At 42.1% G+C, this 22,947-nt stretch overlaps 1 protein-coding gene across 3 annotated transcripts; it reads left to right on the top strand.

The window, feature by feature from the left end:
* The first annotated feature begins 3,994 nt into the window (after nt 1-3,994).
* LOC109868552 (NACHT, LRR and PYD domains-containing protein 3) lies at nt 3,995-20,383 on the top strand. Of its 3 annotated transcripts, none has more exons than XM_020458186.2 (10): nt 3,997-4,234; nt 6,437-6,564; nt 6,788-7,367; nt 7,745-7,780; nt 8,962-10,696; nt 14,362-14,535; nt 14,614-14,793; nt 14,975-15,127; nt 15,220-15,257; nt 18,909-20,383. In XM_020458186.2, the coding sequence occupies exons 3-10, from the start codon at nt 7,097-7,099 to the stop codon at nt 19,511-19,513; spliced, it is 3,192 nt and encodes a 1,063-aa protein (XP_020313775.1). In that variant the 5' UTR covers nt 3,997-4,234; nt 6,437-6,564; nt 6,788-7,096; the 3' UTR covers nt 19,514-20,383. The 3 variants fall into 3 exon arrangements, with proteins under 3 accessions (XP_031658909.1, XP_020313775.1, XP_020313774.1); XM_020458185.2 differs by adding an exon at nt 6,287-6,352 and having other exon boundaries at nt 6,437-7,367; XM_031803049.1 differs by having other exon boundaries at nt 3,995-4,234; nt 6,437-7,367; nt 8,962-10,687.
* The last annotated feature ends 2,564 nt before the right edge of the window (nt 20,384-22,947 follow it).

Below are 22,947 nucleotides of genomic sequence, written 5' to 3'. Positions count from 1 at the left end.
GAACTGGTCTGCCATTATATAATAGAGAGAGTAGATCTTGCTGGTCTGCCATAATATAATAGAGACAGTAGATCTAGCTGGTCTGTAATAATATAATAGAGACAGTAGATATAACTGGTCTGTCATATTATAATAGACACAGTAGATCTATCTGGTCTGTCATATTATAATAGACACATTAGATCTAGCTGGTCTGTCATATTATAATAGACACATTAGATCTAGCTGGTCTGTCAAAATATAATAGAGACAGTAGATCTAGCTGGTCTGTCATATTATAATAGACACATTAGATCTAGCTGGTCTGTCAAAATATAACAGAGACAGTAGATCTAGCTGGTCTGTCATAATATAATAGAGACAGTAGATCTAGCTGGTCTGTCATATTATAATAGAGACAGTAGATCTAGCTGGTCTGTCATATTACAATAGAGACAGTAGATATAGCTGGTCTGTCATATTATAATAGAGACACTAGATCTAGCTGGTCTGTCATATTATAAAAAGACAGTAGATATAGCTGGTCTGTCATATTATAATAGAGACAGTAGATCTAGCTGGTCTGTAATAACATAATAGAGACATTAGATATAGCTGGTCTGTGACATTATAATAGAGACAGTAGATCTATCTGGTCTGTCATATTATAATAGACACAGTAGATCTAGCTTTTCTGTCATATTATAAAATAGAGAGCAGATCTAGCTCGTCTGTAATAATATAATAGAGACAGTAGATATAGCTGGTCTATCATATTATAATAGAGACAGTAGATATAGCTTGTCTGTCATAATATAATAGAGACAGTAGATCTAGATGGTCTGTCAAAATATATTAGAGACAGTATATCTAGAAGGTCTGTCATAATATAATAGAGACAGTAGATCTAGCTGGTCTGTCATTATATAATAGAGACAGTAGATCTAGCTGGTCTGTAATAATATAATAGAGACAGTAGATCTAGCTGGTCTGTCATTATATAATAAAGACAGTAGATCTAGATGGTCTGTCATAATGTAATAGAGACAGTAGATTTAGCTGGTCTGTCATATTATAACAGACAGTAGATCTAGATGGTCTGTCATATTATAACAGAGACAGTAGATCTAGCTGGTCTGTCATATTATAACAGAGACACTAGATCTAGCTGGTCTGTCATATTATAATAGAGACAGTAGATCTAGCTGGTCTGTAATAATATAATAGAGACAGTAGATCTAGCTGGTCTGTCATATTATAATAGAGACAGTAGATCTAGCTGGTCTGTCATATTATAAAAGAGACAGTAGATCTAGCTGGTCTGTCATATTATAAAAGAGACAGTAGATCTAGCTGGTCTGTCATTATATAATAGAGACAGTAGATCTAGCTGGTCTGTAATAATATAATAGAGACAGTAGATCTAGCTGGTATGTCATTATATAATAGAGACAGTTGATCTAGATGGTCTGTCATAATGTAATAGAGACAGTAGATATAGCCGGTCTGTCATATTATAATAGAGACAGTAGATCGAGCTGGTCTGCCATTATATAATAGAGAGAGTAGATCTTGCTGGTCTGCCATAATATAATAGAGACAGTAGATCTAGCTGGTCTGTAATAATATAATAGAGACAGTAGATATAGCTGGTCTGTCATATTATAATAGACACAGTAGATCTATCTGGTCTGTCATATTATAATAGACACATTAGATCTAGCTGGTCTGTCATATTATAATAGACACATTAGATCTAGCTGGTCTGTCAAAATATAATAGAGACAGTAGATCTAGCTGGTCTGTCATATTATAATAGACACATTAGATCTGGCTGGTCTGTCAAAATATAACAGAGACAGTAGATCTAGCAGGACTGTCATAATATAATAGAGACAGTAGATCTAGCTGGTCTGTCATAATATAATAGAGACAGTAGATCTAGCTGGTCTGTCATATTATAATAGAGACAGTAGATCTAGCTGGTCTGTCATATTACAATAGAGACAGTAGATATAGCTGGTCTGTCATATTATAATAGAGACAGTAGATCTAGCTGGTCTGTCATATTACAATAGAGACAGTAGATATAGCTGGTCTGTCATATTATAATAGAGACACTAGATCTAGCTGGTCTGTCATATTATAAAAAGACAGTAGATATAGCTGGTCTGTCATTATATAATAGAGACAGTAGATCTAGCTGGTCTGTCATATTACAATAGAGACAGTAGATCTAGCTGGTCTGTGACATTATAATAGAGACAGTAGATCTATCTGGTCTGTCATATTATAATAGACACAGTAGATCTAGCTTTTCTGTCATATTATAAAATAGAGAGTAGATCTAGCTGGTCTGTGACATTATAATAGAGACAGTAGATATAGCTGGTCTATCATATTATAATAGAGACAGTAGATATAGCTTGTCTGTCATAATATAATAGAGACAGTAGATCTAGATGGTCTGTCAAAATATATTAGAGACAGTATATCTAGAAGGTCTGTCATAATATAATAGAGACAGTAGATCTAGCTGGTCTGTCATTATATAATAGAGACAGTAGATCTAGCTGGTCTGTAATAATATAATAGAGACAGTAGATCTAGCTGGTCTGTCATTATATAATAAAGACAGTAGATCTAGATGGTCTGTCATAATGTAATAGAGACAGTAGATTTAGCTGGTCTGTCATATTATAACAGACAGTAGATCTAGATGGTCTGTCATATTATAACAGAGACACTAGATCTAGCTGGTCTGTCATAATATAATAGAGACAGTAGATCTAGCTGGTCTGTAAAAATATAATAGAGACAGTAGATATAGCTGGTCTGTCATATTATAATAGAGACAGTATATCTAGCTGGTCTGTCATTATATAATAGAGACAGTAGATCAAGCTGGACTGTCATATTATAATAGAGACAGTAGATCTAGATGGTCTGTCATAATGTAATAGAGACAGTAGATTTAGCTGGTCTGTCATATTATAACAGAGACAGTAGATCTAGCTGGTCTGTCATATTACAATAGAGACAGTAGATATAGCTGGTCTGTCATATTACAATAGAGACAGTAGATATAGACAAGCACCCTGTCTTTTCACGCTGCAGGCGTCTGTCCCAGCCACCAAAAATACTTTATCTGTAGGTTTCCTATCAGGGATTGTTGACAGAGATAAAAGTGAAGAGAATATCAAAATGTGTTGTTACCTGAGGAAAATAAATAAACTGTTCATGTTGGAAATTATTACTAGGTTTGTTTTGTTAGTGAATTGACACCTCCTGTCCTATTTTATTAAAGGGAATATGTTATGGGTGTTGGCAAATGTTCATTACTGCAAATCATGTGTTTTACCGGTGTGCTTCAGATACCCCAATGGATTGTTGACAAGACTGGTTACTCACATCAATGCCTCTGTCTCGTCATTTAACGTTCAAACAACTACCTGGCATGATGACTCCTTGCTGTCCCCAGCCCACCTGGCCATGCTGATGCTCCAGTTTCAACTGTTCTGCCTGCGGCTATGGAACCCTGACCTGTTCACCGGACGTGCTACCTGTCCCAGACCTGCTGTTTTCAACTCTCTAGAGACAGCAGGAGCGGTAGAGATACTCCCAATGATCGGCTATGAAAAGCCAACTGATATTTACTCCTGAGGTGCTAACTTGCTGCACCCTCGACAACTACTGTGATTATTATTGTTTGAACATCTTGGCCATGTTCTGTTATAATCTCCACCCGGCACAGCCAGAAGAGGACTGACCACCCCTCATAGCCTGGTTCCTCTCAAGGTTTCTTCCTAGGTTTTGGCCTTTCTAGGGAGTTTTTCCTAGCCACTGTGCTACTACACATGCATTGCTTGCCGTTTTGGGGTTTAGGCTGGGTTTCTGTACAGCACTTTGAGATATCAACTGATGTAAGAAGGGCTATATAAATAAATGTGATTTGACACAGACACAAGTTACCTACTATATTTGGGAAACAGGATTAACACAGAGAGATCTTGGCAAAATAAAGGTATGTTTGTTGTAGTACGAGTAGGCTGGTATATACAGTATCATCGGTCACAATTCTGTACAAGCCACCTAGCTAATAAAATACTGGGGCTAGCTAGTTACATTTCAATCATAGCGATTGCCTAATTGAGGCGCAATAGAGTTCACTGGCGAATACCGGAAATAACTAAACCAACGAACGAGAAATGGTGGAGGCTATCAGAATGAAGAGACATTTTTCCGAATAAACGTGGTGAGTGAAAAAAGCATTTACATACTGGGTAGGGAGTGGGCTCTCATTCTACCGCTATACGACTTTGTATGCGTTGTTTGTTGGCAACCTTGATATTTACTACGTTTTTGGAACGGATTCAGGGACAATCGAAAATGCTAAATAAGATGGAGGATTGTGAAATGAAGGGTAGAGTCCTAGATTGCATCAACTGTTAAACAATGGATAAAGGACGTTTTAGTTCTTATGGTTAAAATGAGCAGAGCAGTATTCCACTCCTAGGGGACTTCAGTAATGTGCTGAACCAATTTACACGTTCGTTTCTAGTAACAAGACCCACCAGAACTAATAATACCACCTGACGCTTCAGATAGTGTGGGCAAGGTAAGTGTTGTTACTGATGTAGTGTAGAGGTCTACGTGGCACCGATTTCGGCACCTACAGCTATTCATACCGAAACCGCTGGCTTTCTGTCCGACTCTCACCTGTTACCGCAGGAACTGGTCCCAAACCCAACCAGTCCCGCAACGTTTAGGCATATGTGACGCAGCTCACTTGCCAGCCATGGTCCCAGCAATTATGCGCCCTATAGGCAATATCAAAATACACAAAAAATATGCTAAGAAATGGGTTAAATTACCAGAGATTCTCACACGGCCCTTTATATTAGGCTTCCGGTAGTACTAGACATAGTTTGAAGAGAGCAGTTGGAGAGACTTTTACTTTCTCTTCATTCAATCAATAACATTGATTTATAAAGCCCTTTTTACATCAGATGTCACAACGTGCTATACAGAAACTCCAAACAGCAAGCAATGCACTCTCTTAAACTACTACGTTGTATAGCCTATCTTTTAGGAGTGGGACGAGAAAAATATGGGTGTTAGTATTTATTTATAGGCAATGTAGTAAACTATAGCCTAATCATATTTAGTAAAGACAACTGCCCGGTGTTTCTCCGCCCTTGCATAAGCTTGCCGACTCTACTTAATTGAGACCACTTTCGCACGACATGTATGGCTTCTGAACTTGAAGCAACAAGAATGACAACAGCCGACACTTTTAGGAGGACGATTTGTAGGCAGAGACAAAACAAATGGATAGTCAATGTTTATTGAGTAATAAAATGTGCAAGACTCACTCACCCTGGTAGCCTGTGCGCGCGTTTTTTTTCAATGATTATCCATTTTTTTGATTGCACTTTGACTCACGTTGTTTGAGCGCCCTCCACTTTCCATTATCAGTATTTATTTTTCAGACACCGTAGTAAACTATAGTCTAATCATGTTGAAATGAATTTAATTGTTAAGGTAACTGCCACGTTATTCCCCACATGCTTAGGTCGACTATTTCATTGAAACCACACATATAGGCTACTAGGCGCACTTGATCTCGCACGGCCAGCTGGGAGAGTAGGCTACTGAAGTTGAAGCAGCGAATTCTGAGTGCATAATGCGACAAAGACGTGTTTTTAATACACTAGGTAGACCTTAGGCTAACAGCACACAAAGCAGAGATGCCCGTTTCCCAATAATCTGCGGGACAACAAAAACATTTTCACCCGTCTTCTCAGTCTGACCGCGCCGCAATGATCTCTGTCCTGACCCGCAGGTTTCAAATGGTTGTGAGAAGTTATAGTTTATGTACATATTTATATCCATATTTGTAGTGCACAAATTAAACGTTTTTTTTTCCTATTCATGGAAACTCCGTTGACTAGGCTTGATTGAATAGGACCCTCAGTCTGAACGCAAGTTGCTCCAGTAGTTCATAGTAAAGTGAATAATACTGATGAATGAAAATGTAACCATGTATAATGTTCAGAGTCAGCACAAAATAATATTCAGAGTCAGCACATTGACAAAATCACAGGAGGAACAAGGAACAAGAAACTTCTCTCCAATCGTCTTAGATTTCTACAAGTGCCTATAAAAGGGGTAGGAATAGGGCTGTAGGGGTTTATTTGAAAATGACAGATAACATAATATCACAACTGGTTTCTGCCTCCAGCAAAACTTCCTGTTGCAGTTTTCTCATTGGAAACCTCATTGACTCTGTGATGTTCTATTACAGTGCGTTTGCAGGAGTCGGTGTCTTGTAGAAAGGGAAGGAAGAGGATACGCTGTTATAGAATGTATGGTATGTGAGCAGGTGAACTTGAATAAATGCCCATGTTAATTAGTAACTAACGTCTAGTTATTGCAATATCACACTCTATTCTAGCAAACCAGTAAGAGAAGGACAATCACCTCCGGACAGGAGCTGCAGACCTGAGTTAGTCGTGAGACAGAAGATAACTTTCCAGACCAGTTCACCGTGTCAGCAGCTGTGAAGGGGGTCAAAGACTAACGGTAAAGATCAAACCAGAAAATTAAAGTTATTGTACACTCGACCTTCAGAGTGATTGTTCCCTAAGTGAAATATGCAATTACATGCTAAAACGTGACAATAGGATCTCGCAGCCTCGTGCTTGCTCTGCACAACAATAATACCCATTGTAAAAGCCCATCTGAACTATCTTGGCTTAACGATAAGAATCTTTTACCATTTCCTACCGAACTACCTCCTCACTAGGCACAGACGTCAGTTCTACGTCTACTTTGGATTAACATTTGTTTGAGTTGTCAACAAACCTTGAATTCAACCTGAAATCAACAACACATTTTCACCATGTCATTGGATTGAGGTTAGAAGTTGGATGAAAAAAGACTAAATGCCCTTACATTGGTAACTTTTTGCAAATCTAATCCGTTTTTCACATTGATTCAACGTCATCACATTGCTTTTTGGGGGGGTTGAAATGACGTGGAAGCAAACACACAGACTATTTTGATTCAAACAGTTTTTGCCTAGTGGGTCATGTTTTCAACTCCCTGATCAACTATGGAGACACCTGTCCCTGAGCTGCTGCTGGCCACTCTAGAGGACAACCTGTGTGGAAAAAAACTCAAGAAATTCAAATGGCACCTGGTCCAGGGTGTAAAAGGTTTCCCTCAACACATCCCAAAGGCCCGGCTGGACAAAGCCGACCACCAGGACACTGTGGATAAGATGGTGGAGACTTACGGCCTTGAGGGCGCAAAGATGATCACACTGGAGGTCCTGAAGAAGATGAAGCTGATTGATCCTACTAATATGTGGACAGAACCAGCAGGTTAGATGATTTAAAAACATATAAAGGGATAATAGATAGTCATATTGTGTTAGTATTGAAATGGCTATGGTCTGGCTCTGGCCTGTTCAAGAACTATAAGTTATACCCATTAGCGTATGTGATGTTCATGACAATATTTTGATGCCATACAGTTAATGTGTTCAGAATGTATTGCCAAAATTCATGGTATCAATGTACGTACATTTTGTTTTAATAAAGGTTTGGGGTTGGTGCTCCATTGTAATTTTAGCACAGCTGTGATGGTCGATGGTACTACTTGGATAGCGCCTTTTTATATATGACCTCAGCACGTGCTTAAAGCCATGCTAAAACCACCATGAATCACACAGCCTCTCTCTCCCCTCTCTCTTTCTCAGCCCGGAGTAGTCCAGCAGTGGTTCAGAAAGTCAGAGGTGAGCAATACAAATGAACACAACGACTACGTTTGACACGTGGCACGTCATATTCTGTGAAGTGGTTTTCTGGTTGAGAACCAGATAAGACGTCTTATTTTTTTCATGACAAAATCAAAACATCCTAGGAAGAATACTGCAAAGTTGCTACTTTTCATACAACAATTACAAAACCTGACCAAAAGACAACATAATGTCAAACACATGCAGTTATCATGACCATTATATAAATAACTAGTGGCACTGTGCCCTGCGGGCAGTCAGTCATCTGATTAATGCAATTCCATGCAATTTCATCTGATGACTGTAACCATAAAAAAAATAAAAATATGACTGAAATTACCACAGAATCTTTAACTCAATAACCCGTCCACTAGGCTACACTGGGGCGGCAGCGTAGCCTAGTGGCTGGAGCGTTGGACTAGTAACCGAAAGGTTGCAAGTTCAAATCCCCGAGCTGACCAGGTACAAATCTGTCGTTCTGCCCCTGAACAAGGCAGTTAACCCACTGTTCCTAGGCCGTCATTGAAAATAAGAATATGTTCTTAACTGACTTGCCTGGTTAAATAAAGGTTTAATAAAAAAATAAACTATGGTCAACTTCCTGTCTATTTGAAATGTAATGATTATTTTGCTTATGATCATGTGTTGAGCTATTCAATTGTCATAGACAATTATTTTGTTGCAAATGAAACTGTGACCATGTAAAGAATTGTTAGGCTACTCATTTGAAATCCTCAGGTGGACACCTTGTGTGACCAATAGTCTGTGTGAGACCTGGCACATTAAAATAATTTTGTTGCAAAAGCGACTGCCTCCCATACTATCACAGGCGTGTAGAATCTGTAGAAAAGCTTTTCTTGTGCCGAGTTGCGGTAGCTCTGAAAAGTCCTGAAATCGGATCTTTGGGCTTTGTTTGGATAGCACATGGGAGTTACCACAGGTTATGTTGATGAGTCCTAGCTTTTACCTGGGCCATTTCCCATATTGGCCTAGAACATATTATCTACACTACAGGCTTATCAGTTTTGGAAACCAAATCTAGCCGAGGCTACTTATTAGCCTACTGTCTGAAATCTGGCGTTGGTCTGCAAATGTGATCAAAGATGCATGTGTTTTATTATAGACTAAAAGTGTAAAGAATAAACTGAATCTATCTTTGTTTTCCCTTGCAATTGAAGATGAACTGAAATCGTACCTAAAGAAGAAGTATGACCAAATATATGAGGGGACATCAAAGAAAGGGGATTTTGTCTATCTAAACAAGATCTACACTGAGCTTTACGTGATAGATGGGGCCATGGGAGGGGTCAGTGGTGATCATGAGGTCAGATGTCTGGATTCCAGAACACCAGCCACAGAAGAGACCGTTAAGCTCAGTGAAATATTCAAACCCCAGCCTGATCAGAAGAAACGAATCAGAACAGTGCTTTCACTGGGCATCGCTGGCGTGGGAAAAACTGTCTCTGTACAGAAGTTTATTCTCGACTGGACAGAAGGAAAGGAGAACCAGGACATTGACTTCATCATTCCACTTCCTTTTCGCCAAATCAATAAAATAAGAGAAGAAGACTGCAGTCTGATTGACCTGCTTCATCAGTTCTTCCCCTTCATGGAACCAATCGATACTCTGGAGGAAGGTTTTAAGGTTCTGTTCATCTTTGATGGTCTGGATGAGAGTCGGCTCCCTCTGGCCCTTAATCATAATAAAGATGTTGCTAAAGACACAAAAACTGCTCCGCTGGACGTCCTGATCACAAACCTCATCACAGGACAGCTCCTCCCATCTGCTCTCATCTGGATAACCTCCCGACCTGCAGCAGCCAATCAGATTGATCGAAACTACATCCACCAGTGGACCGAGATACGAGGTTTCAATGACCCTCAGAAGGAGGAGTACTTCAGGAAGAGATTCTGTAATGATGACCAGGCCTACAGAATCATCAACCATATAAAGTCTTCAAGGAGCCTCCACATTATGTGTCACATACCAGTGTTTTGTTGGATTTCAGCCACTGTTCTGAATGATATCCTGGGTAAAACAAAGAGTGGAGAGATGCCAAAGACTCTGACTAAAATGTACGAACACTTCCTGCTCTGCCAGACTGATAAAATGACAGAACAGAAGTATCCCACAGGTAGTAAAAACGCTGTCCTTCAACTAGCAAAACTAGCATTCTGTCAACTGCAAAAAGGACAATTGATTTTCTATGAGAAAGACCTGCGAGAGAGTGGTATTGACATTGAGGTGGCTATAGTGTACTCGGGTGTGTGCACTGAAATATTTCTGGAGGAGGAGAAAGTTTTTAGCTTTGTGCATCTGAGTGTTCAAGAGTTCCTTGCAGCTCTATATGCTTACCACTGTCACACAACAGACAACAACAATGTACTTCTCCCAAAGCTGACAAGGAAACATTCGATATTTTGTTTTGAATGTATTCCACAGTCTGGGAAATCTGTGTTTGACTTACATAAGACGGCAATCGACAAAGCCTTAGAGAGCCAGAATGGACACTTGGACCTTTTTCTCCGCTTCCTGCTTGGTCTTTCACTGGAGTCGAATCAGAGACTCCTGAGTGGAATCCTACCAGAGACAAAGGACAGAGAGGACATTGAGAAAACAGTCAGCTACATCAAGGAGAAAATCCGAGAGGACCTTTCTCCAGAGAAGAGCATCAATCTGTTCCACTGTCTGAGTGAGCTGAAGGATGAGTCTCTGGTGCTGGAGATCCAGAGCTATCTGAGATCGGGGAGTCTGCCAGTGAATAACCTGTCACCTACACAGTGGTCAGCACTTACCTTTGTGTTAATGACATCTGAGGAAACACAAGAGGTGTTTGACCTGAAGAAATACATCAGATCAGAGGAGGGCCTCCTGAAGCTGTTGGCAGTCATCACCTCCTGCAGGTGTGCGCTGTAAGTAGGCTACTAAAGTTAAAGTTGATCTTTGTATATCCCAGGGACAGAAGTTATATTTTGGTCTCCGTAAAATCATCAAATCGTATTTGTCACATGCGCCAAATACAACAGGTGTAGGTAGACCTTACAGTGAAATGCTTACTTACAAGCCCCTAACCAACAATGCAGTTTTAAGTAAATAAATAAAAATAAATAAAACGTTTTTTTAAAGTAACAAATAATTAAAGAGCAGCAGTAAAATAACAATAGCGAGGCTATATACAGGGGGTACCGGTACAGAGTCAATGTGGAGGCTATATACAGGGGGTACCGGTACAGAGTCAATGTGGAGACTATATACAGGGGGTACCGGTACAGAGTCAATGTGGAGGCTATATACAGGGGGTACCGGTACAGAGTCAATGTGGAGGCTATATACAGGGGGTACTGGTACAGAGTCAATGTGGAGGCTATATACAGGGGGTACCGGTACAGAGTTAATGTGGAGGCTATATACAGGGGGTACTGGTACAGAGTCAATGTGGAGGCTATATACAGGGGGTACCGATACAGAGTCAATGTGGAGGCTATATACAAGGGGTACCGGTACAGAGTCAATGTGGAGACTATATACAGGGGGTACCGATACAGAGTCAATGTGGAGACTATATACAGGGGGTACCGATACAGAGTCAATGTGGAGACTATATACAGGGGGTACCGGTACAGAGTCAATGTGGAGGCTATATACAAGGGGTACCGGTACAGAGTCAATGTGGAGACTATATACAGGGGGTACCGGTACAGAGTCAATGTGGAGGCTATATACAGGGGGTACCGGTACAGAGTCAATGTGGAGACTATATACAGGGGGTACCGATACAGAGTCAATGTGGAGGCTATATACAGGGGGTACCGGTACAGAGTCAATGTGGAGGCTATATACAGGGGGTACCGGTACAGAGTCAATGTGGAGGCTATATACAGGGGGTACCGGTACAGAGTCAATGTGGAGACTATATACAGGGGGTACCGGTACAGAGTCAATGTGGAGACTATATACAGGGGGTACCGGTACAGAGTCAATGTGGAGACTATATACAGGGGGTACCGGTACAGAGTCAATGTGGAGACTATATACAGGGGGTACCGGTACAGAGTCAATGTGGAGACTATATACAGGGGGTACCGGTACAGAGTCAATGTGCTGGGGCACCAGTTAGTCAAGGTAATTGTAATAATATGTACAGTACATGTAGGTAGAGTTAAAGTAACATTTTCACGTTTGATTGAATTGCACCATCCTTGCTAATTTCAAGTGCTTGCCACCAGACGGGTAATGACATGGATGTGCCATTCAAAATGTAAACATCTAAAGCAGACACCTCCATCAGAGAGAGTGATAGATCCTCAGTAGACAATGGACCTGATCGGACAGCTCAGAGCTTCTGCTCTTTTCTGTCCATAAAAAAAAACTAATGGATTGGTGGAAGAGGAAGGGAGAGTGATAGATCCGGGAGGGATACTACTACTTTATACAACGGTTGGGTCTAATCTTGCACGCTGATTGGTTAAAACCGCATTCCAGCCAGTGTCTATACCAGAAGTTATCACCGGCTAAAACTATGACGTTAAAATGCCTATTTACTCTGTTCCATCTCACTGCGCAATCAACCAGACAAGTATAAACTTGATCTCCCATTTCTTTTAGACTAGCAATTGGTTTTCAGTAGCAGAGATTTGTAAAACACTTGCGGTCTGTCTCTCTGACATTTGCAACATTGTTTCAATATTGAAATTCGATCTCCAGCTGTCCCATAGTAATGAATGTGTCGGGACGAGACAGACAGGCAAGCATCTTTTCCCAGGTAGTTGAAATCACGAATTAGCATAATTTTTAACATTTACGTCATATAGCATCATATATAACATTTACGAGGAAATGTCAATAGAAAACAGGTAAGACGAAACGAAGTGCAGCGTTGATCGACATGGTAATAGCTCTATAGTATTGGAGATCGGGGAGTCTGCCAGTGAATATTGGAGAAAAGTATTGGAGAAAAGTTTAAAAAACTGACCCTCCGTTACATCTTGACGTGTCATGTCGTAACATACAGCACGCATAAAGCAACTATTTCTGTCTTACAATCTCTCTCCACCAGGTGTAGCACTTCTCTCATCCTTTAAAAACAACATTTTAGAGGCGATAAGGTTATAAGTTGGACATATCGAGTGAAAAAAAAGCAATTTTCCCACACGACATCTCTCCTTCTCACTATCACACATTAGTTTCGCTTCTCCACCCGCCATATTTAAAGACCCGACGGGGCTCATTGCCTGCTTGAATTATGCAGAAACGGGCAGCGTTTAGGTCATGTAATTGATTCTGCTGGAAAGGGGAGAAATTGTGCTTTACAATGGTATTGACATTACAGTTGATCTGGAAGTATTACGTTTTTGGGGCGCTAAAATAAGGGCAATTGTACGGACCAAGGCGATGTACGATTTTACGTTAGTTATGTTGTTGGCTAGCTCCTCTGAACAACAGTGTCCTGATGCGAGCACACATTTTCTGTGCCAGGTGAAATCGTGCATCATTAGCTCATTGTTATGGATGTATCCAAATAAATGTCTCAAGAAAACAGTTAAACAAATGCAAATGCAGCTACTGTTGTTATTCTGGCTGAACTGTTTGACGTGACTGTATGTTAGCCGTAGTTGGCTGGCTGGCAAGCAAAGGATAAGGACATTGTCAGCCAGTATGGCAATGGAGCATAAAGACTGATTGGCTGGGTCGCATCCATAGATACAGAACATAAAGACTGATTGGCTGGGTCGCGTCCATAGATACAGAACATAAAGACTGATCGGCTGGGTCGCGTCCATAGATACAGAACATAAAGACTGATCGGCTGGGTCGCGTCCATAGATACAGAACATAAAGACTGATCGGCTGGGTCGCGTCTCTTGCAACCAAACCGATAGAACGACCGACCAGCCAGCTCAGGTAGCAACCCTAGATTTTGTGTTTCGACTATATCTCGTGGAAGGATGAAATAGTATTAATAAATATCAAAATAATGTTTTTAATGAAAATATGTAAATCATTATTTGAATATGTTGGTAACCCGTTGTATATAGGTGATAATGCCCTTGAAGCCGATGTTTGGAGGATATATTGGCACGGTTTGCCTAACAACACTCGTGCCAATATGTCCCCACAACACCGGCTTCTCTGGCATCATCACTTAAATACAAGACACCTCCATCAGAGAGGGATAGATCGGAGAGGGATAGATCGGAGAGGGATACGACGACCATATAAGATGTTTTAAACACAAAATAGTTGATAATAGAGGAGCCAATACTGCCATGTGATTTGATGCATTGTTGAAATAAACGTTTCATTCTGCTTCAGTGTCCCCCTCCCCACTCAGACCACTCCCAGACAGTCCTAGCAAAATTCTAAATTCTTGCTTGAGAAATTGCTTTTGCTAAGAAGCTATTAGTTTATTTTTGAACATTTTTATTGAAAACAATCACAGTAAGGTACTTAATTGTTACCCAGAAATTATTTGATAATGAGGTCAAAACTGCTGCATTGGACCTTTAATGCATACACTATGAGAAAGAGTTATGCAATTTAACATGTGTGTCATTCTGTGAAAAACATTATTCTCCAGACTAGATAGCTGTAACCTTACAGCAAGATGCTGTGAAATGTTGGCAAAAGCTATCGGCTCAAACTCCTGTTACATGAGAGAGCTGGACCTGAGTGACAATGACCTACAGGATTCAGGAGTGAAGCTGCTCTCTGCTGGGCTGAGGAGTCCAATCTGCAAACTGGAGACACTAAGGTGAATATTTCTAGACTTGAATTGGGCTCTGTTTATTTGTTCAATTGTGCTTTCTTTGTTCTTTTGTTTATTTTTTAGACTGAATAGATGTAACCTCACAAAGAACTGCTGTGTAGCATTGGCCTCAGCTCTGACTCCGAGGTCAAACACCTCACACCTAAGGAAGCTGGACCTGAGTGACAACAATCTACAAGACTCAGGGGTCCAGAAGCTTTCTGATAGACTGAATGATCCACAATGTAAACTGGAGACACTGGGGTCAGTTGCTTTGGTTTATATGGGGCAATTTTCTCAGACCTTCTAGCTAATGTCTGTAGCTATTATAATGTATGAGTGTTCTCAATGTAGGCTTGAATAAAACATTATCAAGCCTTTGGTTTATAACTGTGAACTGAAGAAGAGTTTTTGGAAGATTTGATGATAGCAACTGTTTCCACAGGTTGTCGCTCTGCGGAGTCACCGAGAAAGGCTGTGCTTATCTGGCTACAGCTCTGAGGTCAAACCCCTCCCACCTGAAAGAGTTGGACCTGAGCTACAATCACCCAAGAGATTCAGGAGTAAAGCTGCTCTCTGCTGGACAACATACAGTCAGGTGGGTCACAACAATGCATACTGTGAAATGGGTGATAAACACTAATATTACAAAATCTTAATTCGGTGCATTCTCTGCTCTTCTCTTACTAGTTTTCACCCTGGGGGAGAATACTGGTTCAGCGTTAGATGTAAGTGTGTTGGTGACTTTGCTCTCAGTCTGCATGTTAGCGCTGGATTAAAACGATACTAAGAAAGAGCTCTGTGATTGATTACATCGAAAAAGCTACATAAACATTAGGAACACCTTCCTAATATGGAGTTGCACCGTCCCCATTTGCCCTCATAACAGTCTCAATTTGTCAGTGCATGGACTCTACAAGGTGTCAACACACTGGCCCATGTTGACTCCAATGCTTCCCCCAGTTGGCTGGATGTCCTTTGGGTGGTGGACCATTCTTGATACACACGGAAAACTATTGAGCGTGAAAAACCCAGCAGCGTTGCAGTTCTTGACACAAACCAGTGCGCCTGGAACCTACTACCATACCCCGTTCAAAGACACTTAAATATTTTGTCTTGACCATTCACCCTCTGAATGGCACACATACACAATCCATGTCTCAGGTGTCTTAAGGCTTAAAAATCCTTCTTTAACCTGTCTCCTCCCCTTCATCTACACAGATTGAAGTGGATTTAACAAGTGACATCAATAGCATTCACCTGGTCAGTCTGTCATGGAAAGGGCAGGTGTCCTTAATGTTTTGTATACTCAGTGAACAGAAATATAAACACAACATGTAAAGTGTTGGTCCCATGTTTCATGAGCTGAAATAAAAGATCCCAGACATGTCCCATACGCACAAAAAGCTTATTTCTCTCAAATGTTGTGCACAAAGTTGTTAACATCTCTGTTAAAGCATTTCTCCTTTGCCAAGATAATCCATCCAGTTGACAGGTGTGGCATATCAAGAAGCTGATTAAACAGCATGATCATTACACAGGTGCACCTTGTGCTGGAGACAATAAAAGGCCACTCTAAAATCTGCAGTTTTGTTACACCACATAATGCCACAGATGTCTCCAGTTTTGAGGGAGCGTGCAATTGGCATGCTGACTGCAGGAATGTCCACCAGAGCTGGTGCCAGATAATTGAATGTTCATTTCCCTACAATAATTTGGCAATACGTCCAACCGGCCTCACATGATAATGCGATTCCAATTCCTGGAAGCTGAACCTGTCCTAGTTCTTCCATGACCTGCATACTCACCAGATATGTCACCCATTGAGCATGTTTGGGTGGCTCTGGATTGACATGTATGACAGCATGTTACAGTTCCCGCCAATATCCAGCAACTTTGCACAGCCTTTGAAGAGGAGTGAGACAACATTCCATAGGCCACAATCAACAGCCAGATCAACTCTATACAAAGGAGATGTGCCACGCGGCATTAGGCAAATGATGCTCACACCAGATACTGACTGGTTTTCTGATCCAAGACCCTACTTTTTTTAAAGGTATCTGTGACCAACAGATGCATATCTGTATTCCCAGTCATGTGAAATCCATAGATTAGGGCCTCATGAATTCATTTCAATGGACTGATTTCCTTCTATGAACTGTAACTCAGAAAAATTGTTGTGTGTTGCGTTTGTTTTTGTTCAGTATAAATTAATTTTTCATCTTAAATGTCCATTTAGTTAGGCAATTTATGTTAATAATTCATAGGACTACAATCTCGTTTGATAAAATAGATATGCCTAATATTTAAGTTCTCAATTGGCTTGATTTAGTTGCAACACAATGAAGTGGACAGTTCTTTACTTTAAAGGTTACATTTCCCTAGCGCCATCCCTTGACTGAAACAGGTGGTGGGGCTACTGTTTTGTTGTTTTTCCAATCCCAGACTGTTGTTTTAAATGTGCAGTCCGTAATTCAAAAAACAACCAAACGGCTGTCCGGCATCTTTTTTGGGGGGGGTGAAACAGCTAAGGGATGGGGCTGGAGAAACCAAACGGCTGTCCGGCATCTTTTTGGGTGAAACAGCTAAGGGATGGGGCTGGAGAAACCAAACGGCTGTCCAGGATCTTTTTGGGGGGGTGAAACAGCTAAGGGATGGGGCTGGAGACACCAAACGGCTGTCCGGCATCTTTTTGGGGGGGTGAAACAGCTAAGGGATGGGGCTGGAGAAACCAAACGGCTGTCCGGCATCTTTTTGGGTGAAACAGCTATGGGATGGGGCTGGAGAAACTAAACGGCTGTCCGGCATCTTTTTGGGGGGGTGAAACAGCTAAGGGATGGGGCTGGAGAAACCAAACGGCTGTCCGGCATCTTTTTGGGGGGGTGAAACAGCTAAGGGATGGGGCTGGAGAAACCAAACGGCTGTCCGGCATCTTTTTGGGGGGGTGAAACAGCTAAGGGATGGGGCTGGAGAAACCAAACGGCTGTCCGGCATCTTTTTGGGGGGGGTGAAACAGCTACGGGATGGGGCTGGAGAAACCAAACGGCTGTCCGGCATCTTTTTGGGTGAAACAGCTAAGGGATGGGGCTGGAGAAACCAAACGGCTGTCCAGGATATTTTTTGGGGGGTGAAACAGCTAAGGGATGGGGCTGGAGACACCAAACAGCTGTCCGGCATCTTTTTGGGTGAAACAGCTAAGGGATGGGGCTGGAGAAACCAAACGGCTGTCCGGCATCTTTTTGGGGGGGTGAAACAGCTAAGGGATGGGGCTGGAGACACCAAACGGCTGTCCGGCATCTTTTTGGGGGGGTGAAACAGCTACGGGATGGGGCTGGAGACACCAAACGGCTGTCCGGCATCTTTTTGGGGGGGTGAAACAGCTAAGGGATGGGGCTGGAGACACCAAACGGCTGTCCGGCATCTTTTTGGGGGGGTGAAACAGCTAAGGGATGGGGCTGGAGACACCAAACGGCTGTCCGGCATCTTTTTTGGGGGGTGAAACAGCTAAGGGATGGGGCTGGAGAAACCAAACGGCTGTCCAGGATCTTTTTGGGTGAAACAGCTAAGGGATGGGGCTGGAGAAACCAAACGGCTGTCCGGCATCTTTTTGGGGGGGGGGGTGAAACAGCTAAGGGATGGGGCTGGAGAAACCAAACGGCTGTCCGGCATCTTTTTGGGTGAAACAGCTAAGGGATGGGGCTGGAGAAACCAAACGGCTGTCCGGCATCTTTTTTGGGGGGGGGGTGAAACAGCTAAGGGATGGGGCTGGAGAAACCAAACGGCTGTCCGGCATCTTTTTGGGTGAAACAGCTAAGGGATGGGGCTGGAGAAACCAAACGGCTGTCCGGCATCTTTTTGGGTGAAACAGCTAAGGGATGGGGCTGGAGAAACCAAACGGCTGTCCGGCATCTTTTTGGGTGAAACAGCTAAGGGATGGGGCTGGAGAAACCAAACGGCTGTCCGGCATCTTTTTGGGGGGTGAAACAGCTAAGGGATGGGGCTGGAGAAACCAAACGGCTGTCCGGGAATCTTTTTTGGGGGGTGAAACAGCTAAGGGATGGGGCTGGAGAAACCGGAGATATGGATTAAAGGATTGACCGTCCATGAGATCAAAATGATCATTTTAATTAACCATGTTTTGAAGCTATCGTGTTTTTATGTGATTTATTTTGTACAATTACTAATTATGGACTTAATACTTTTGTACAATTATTAAGTCCAAAAATGGATGTACCAATTCCAGATTGCCCCTTGAAGACTAATGATTAATGTCCACTGTATCAGTATGCATTTTAATAGAGCACAGTTTAAATGACTTGCTTACACTTTACATCGTTACGTGAATATTGCTAACTTTTTTTCCTTCATTCCCTGACCAGATGCCTGTAACCTCACACTGGACCCAAACACAACATTCAGAAATCTATCTTTGTCTGAGGAGAACAGGAAGGTGACATGGGTGACCACGAAGCAGCCATACCCTGATCACCCTGAGAGATTTCACGACTATGCACAGGTGCTGTGTAGAGAGGGTCTGACTGGCCGCTGCTACTGGGAGGTCGAGTGGAGTGGGAATAGGGTTGAAATAGGTATGACATATAAAGGAATCAGCAGAAGAGGACAGATAGATGACTGTGTTTTGGGACACAATGACAAATCCTGGTGTCTAGATTGTGATGGTAACCAATACACTGCCTGGCACAATGATGAGGACACTGCCATATCTGTCTCCTCTCACTCCAACAGAGTAGGAGTGTCTCTGATTTGGTCGGACGGCAGTTTGTCCTTCTATAGCATCTCTTCTTCTAACACGTTGACACACCTGTACACATTCCATACCAAATTCACCGAGCCCCTCTACCCAGGGTTTAATATTACAAACAACTCTTCAGTGACTTTGTGTCATAGATACCGAATGAGAAGTTCCCAGGCTCAATTTCCACCGCATATAGGCAAGAGCCCGATACACTATGCAACAGAGTGAGACTTGAAAGGAGCGCACCTTAAAATTGTGGTGGGAGAGAGAACCTGCTACAGTCGTTTAGATGGGATCTTGAAAATGAAGATTCTGAGTTTATAAAGTGAAAACGATTTCTAAGATGCATACTTTCACATATAATTAAGTCCTGTATTCGGACACGAGTCCTGCATTCGGACACTAGTCCTGCATTCAGACACGAGTGCCAGAAATGTTCCAAAAAGCGGAATCTGCATTGATTACCATGGAGAGTGGATGTTCCTATTCTGCTTTGTCCGGTGGAGCGGGCCAGAGGCTCCTTTCAAGTCCTGTTTTGAGGCCTTGTGAAACCAGAGGGTTCCAGAGAGCCGGCTGGGTGGAGGAGCACTATCTGCTGCTGTTTTGATTCTATTGGATTTAGTCTATTCCAGTGAATCTTTTGGCTCTTATAGACTGTATTATACAGTCTCTTATGAACATCATGAAGTTGTACTTGTTTCATCAGTCACTAGTACTCTGGTCGTTGTCTTTGCTGGTGACATCACATTTCTCCTCTGGGGATTAATTCATCTCCCGTTAACAGACGTTCCATTTCTACAATTACGCAAGATTTTAGTTCTGGGTTAGGGATGAATTAATGTAACAGGACTGTGTCCATGTCCATCTCAGATGCTATCTGGTGAGTGCAATTTGATTACCTGTTTGTTGTGAATAAAAATGGCTGACCAAATGGAAGGGTTGAACTATCCAGGGAAACTTTAATAGATTTAGCAATAGGACATTTTTTTGGGTATTACATGACACTTGATGTGATGTCACAGAGGACAAAACAATCTATTTGAAAAATGTCTTTCTTTTGTTCTGTTTATCTGAAATAAATCATATTTAACAATGTAATCAAGTCTCAAGTAGTGATTTTCTACTGAAAGAAAATAAAGGCCTATAGATGCGGTAAAGAGGTCAATGGAACACAGACCGTGGGGGATAGAAGGACGGCAGATAGGCGCACAGTAAACAAATCTGATTTAACAAGGTGGATAGTCATCAAATCGGTCATGATTGGTGTATTTTAACAGGCCCACAATGTAGTTACTGAAGTCAGATTTGGATATATCTGGCTGTTTTAGCTGCATAACATTTAGAAGTTGTCCCTATTCAGGTTTAGAATAAGTGACTGGTAAATGCTAACTCCCGTTCGTATAATTTAAGCTGGTAGCATAGCTAGCATACAGAAATCTGTGGTGGTAGTCAGTTGTTTTTAACTGTAATGCAGCTGATTGGTCACTATGACATGAACATATATTGGGTTTAACATCCATACAAGCATTATTTTGAGGTAAAATCAGAGTATATGTGTATTTCACACTATATTACCCTAAATGTAGGATCATTTTGCTGAGGGGCAATCAGGAGATTTGGGATCTTTCCCCAACACGTTTCCATGGCATTTCCATTGTTTTGGTTGAGTTCCATTGACCCCTTTACTGCGTCTATCAAATTGAATAATTACTATATCAAACTATGATGTAATAAAGAATTACATTTGTCATAACAAATGAGGTTCCAGGAATTCCACGACATGACATTAGCTCAGCAGCACAGAATGAAATAATCTTTTCAAGTTTCAAGTTGTATTTATTACACTCATGTGGCAGTCACTACAAAGTGAAATCCATGAGCATACAACATATTCATGGATAAAAACAACTAATTTAAAAAAATGTAAAACAATAATGTTCTGCATTCTTTAAAGTGACTCATTAATCAATGAGCAGAGATATGGGTTGGTGACCTCATGTACCATTCCAGACTTCGGTATAGTCAGTGGGTTTTGGCTGCGGGAGTTCCTGCCTGACACTTTGATTCAAGTCTCTGAATTGAGATTTTAGGAGGCTGACAGCAAAGTCAGTACAGAGTTGTGTCCGTCTTCCATGAAGCTGGAGTAGGGTCAGGGTTGGAAGGTCCTCAGTACAACTGGGGTGTCCTAGGGACAGGATCTGAAGGTCCTCAGTACAACTGGGGTGTCCTAGGGACAGGATCTGAAGGTCCTCAGTACAACTGGGGTGTCCTAGGGACAGGATCTGAAGGTCCTCCGTATAACTGGGGTGTCCTAAGGACAGGATCTGAAGGTCCTCTACAACTGGGGTGTCCTATGGACATGATCTGAAGGTCCTCTGTATAACTGGGGTGTCCTAGGGACAGGATCTGAAGGTCCTCAGTACAACTGTGGTGTCCTAGGGACAGGATCTGAAGGTCCTCAGTACAACTGGGGTGTCCTAGGGACAGGATCTGAAGGTCATCTACAACTGGGATGTCCTAGGGACAGGATCTGAAGGTCCTCCGTATAACTGGGGTGTCCTAGGGACAGGATCTGAAGGTCCTCAGTACAACTGGGGTGTCCTAGTGACAGGATCTGAAGGTCCTCCGTATAACTGGAGTGTCCTAGGGACAGGATCTGAAGGGCTTCAGTATAACCGGAGTATCCTCCTAGGATGGTGAGGCATGCTCTCTTCTGAATACGCTCCAGGCCATCAGACTGGCCCTGGGTTAGTGAGCTGTGCCAAGCAGGATACTCCATCGTGTGGGGGGTTATGTAGCTGGTGTAAGTGCTCACCAGGTCTTCCTGTGCAACATGGAACCTTTTAAGGCAGCGAAGGAGAAAAATGTTTTCTGTTGCACTTCGTCCGTCTGTACCATTACCCCTAAAATCTTTACACCATCACACACTTTGAGATCCTGGAAGTCCAGAAGTCAGTGGTGATTTGAGCTACAGCTTTACAAGGAACGGGACACGGATATGGACACATACAAGAAATCCCACTACGACCTCCGACGAGACATCAAACATGCAAAAGGACAATATGAAAGGAAGGTGGAAACCGGCTCCTACGCTCGTCATATGTGGCAATGCTTGCAGATAATAACGGATTACAAAGGGAAACCCAGTCGTGGGTTGCCCAGCAATGCAGAACTCTGGAACGAGCTAAATAAATGGCTTTTATGATCGCTTTGATGAATATACCACTGTGCCTTCCGTGAATGCCCTCGTTTTCCTCATGACTGTGTGATCTCGCTTTCCGTGGCCGATGTGAGCGAAACATTAGAAACAGGTTAACGATCACAAGGCTGCCGGGCCAGGCGTAATACCGGGCTGTGTTCTCAAAGCAGGCACAGATCAGCTGGCAAGTGTCTTCACTGACATGTTCCTTGTCCCAGTCTGTTTCAAGTTGACCACTATTGTCCCTGTTAACAGGAGCTTCAAGGTAACCTTCCTAAATGACTATCGCTCTGTAGCACTCACATCTGTAATTATGAAGTGCTTTGAAAGGCTGGTCATGACACTCCAACATCATCATCAAGTTTGCTGAAGACACTACGGGGATAGGCCTGATCACTGACGGCAATGAGACAGCCTATGGCGAGGAGGTCAGAGATATAGCAGTGTGGTGCCAAGACAACAA

This window comes from Oncorhynchus kisutch, linkage group LG23, assembly GCF_002021735.2.
Source record: "Oncorhynchus kisutch isolate 150728-3 linkage group LG23, Okis_V2, whole genome shotgun sequence".
NCBI lineage: Eukaryota > Metazoa > Chordata > Actinopteri > Salmoniformes > Salmonidae > Oncorhynchus > Oncorhynchus kisutch.
This window is presented reverse-complemented; position numbering and strand designations above follow the sequence as displayed.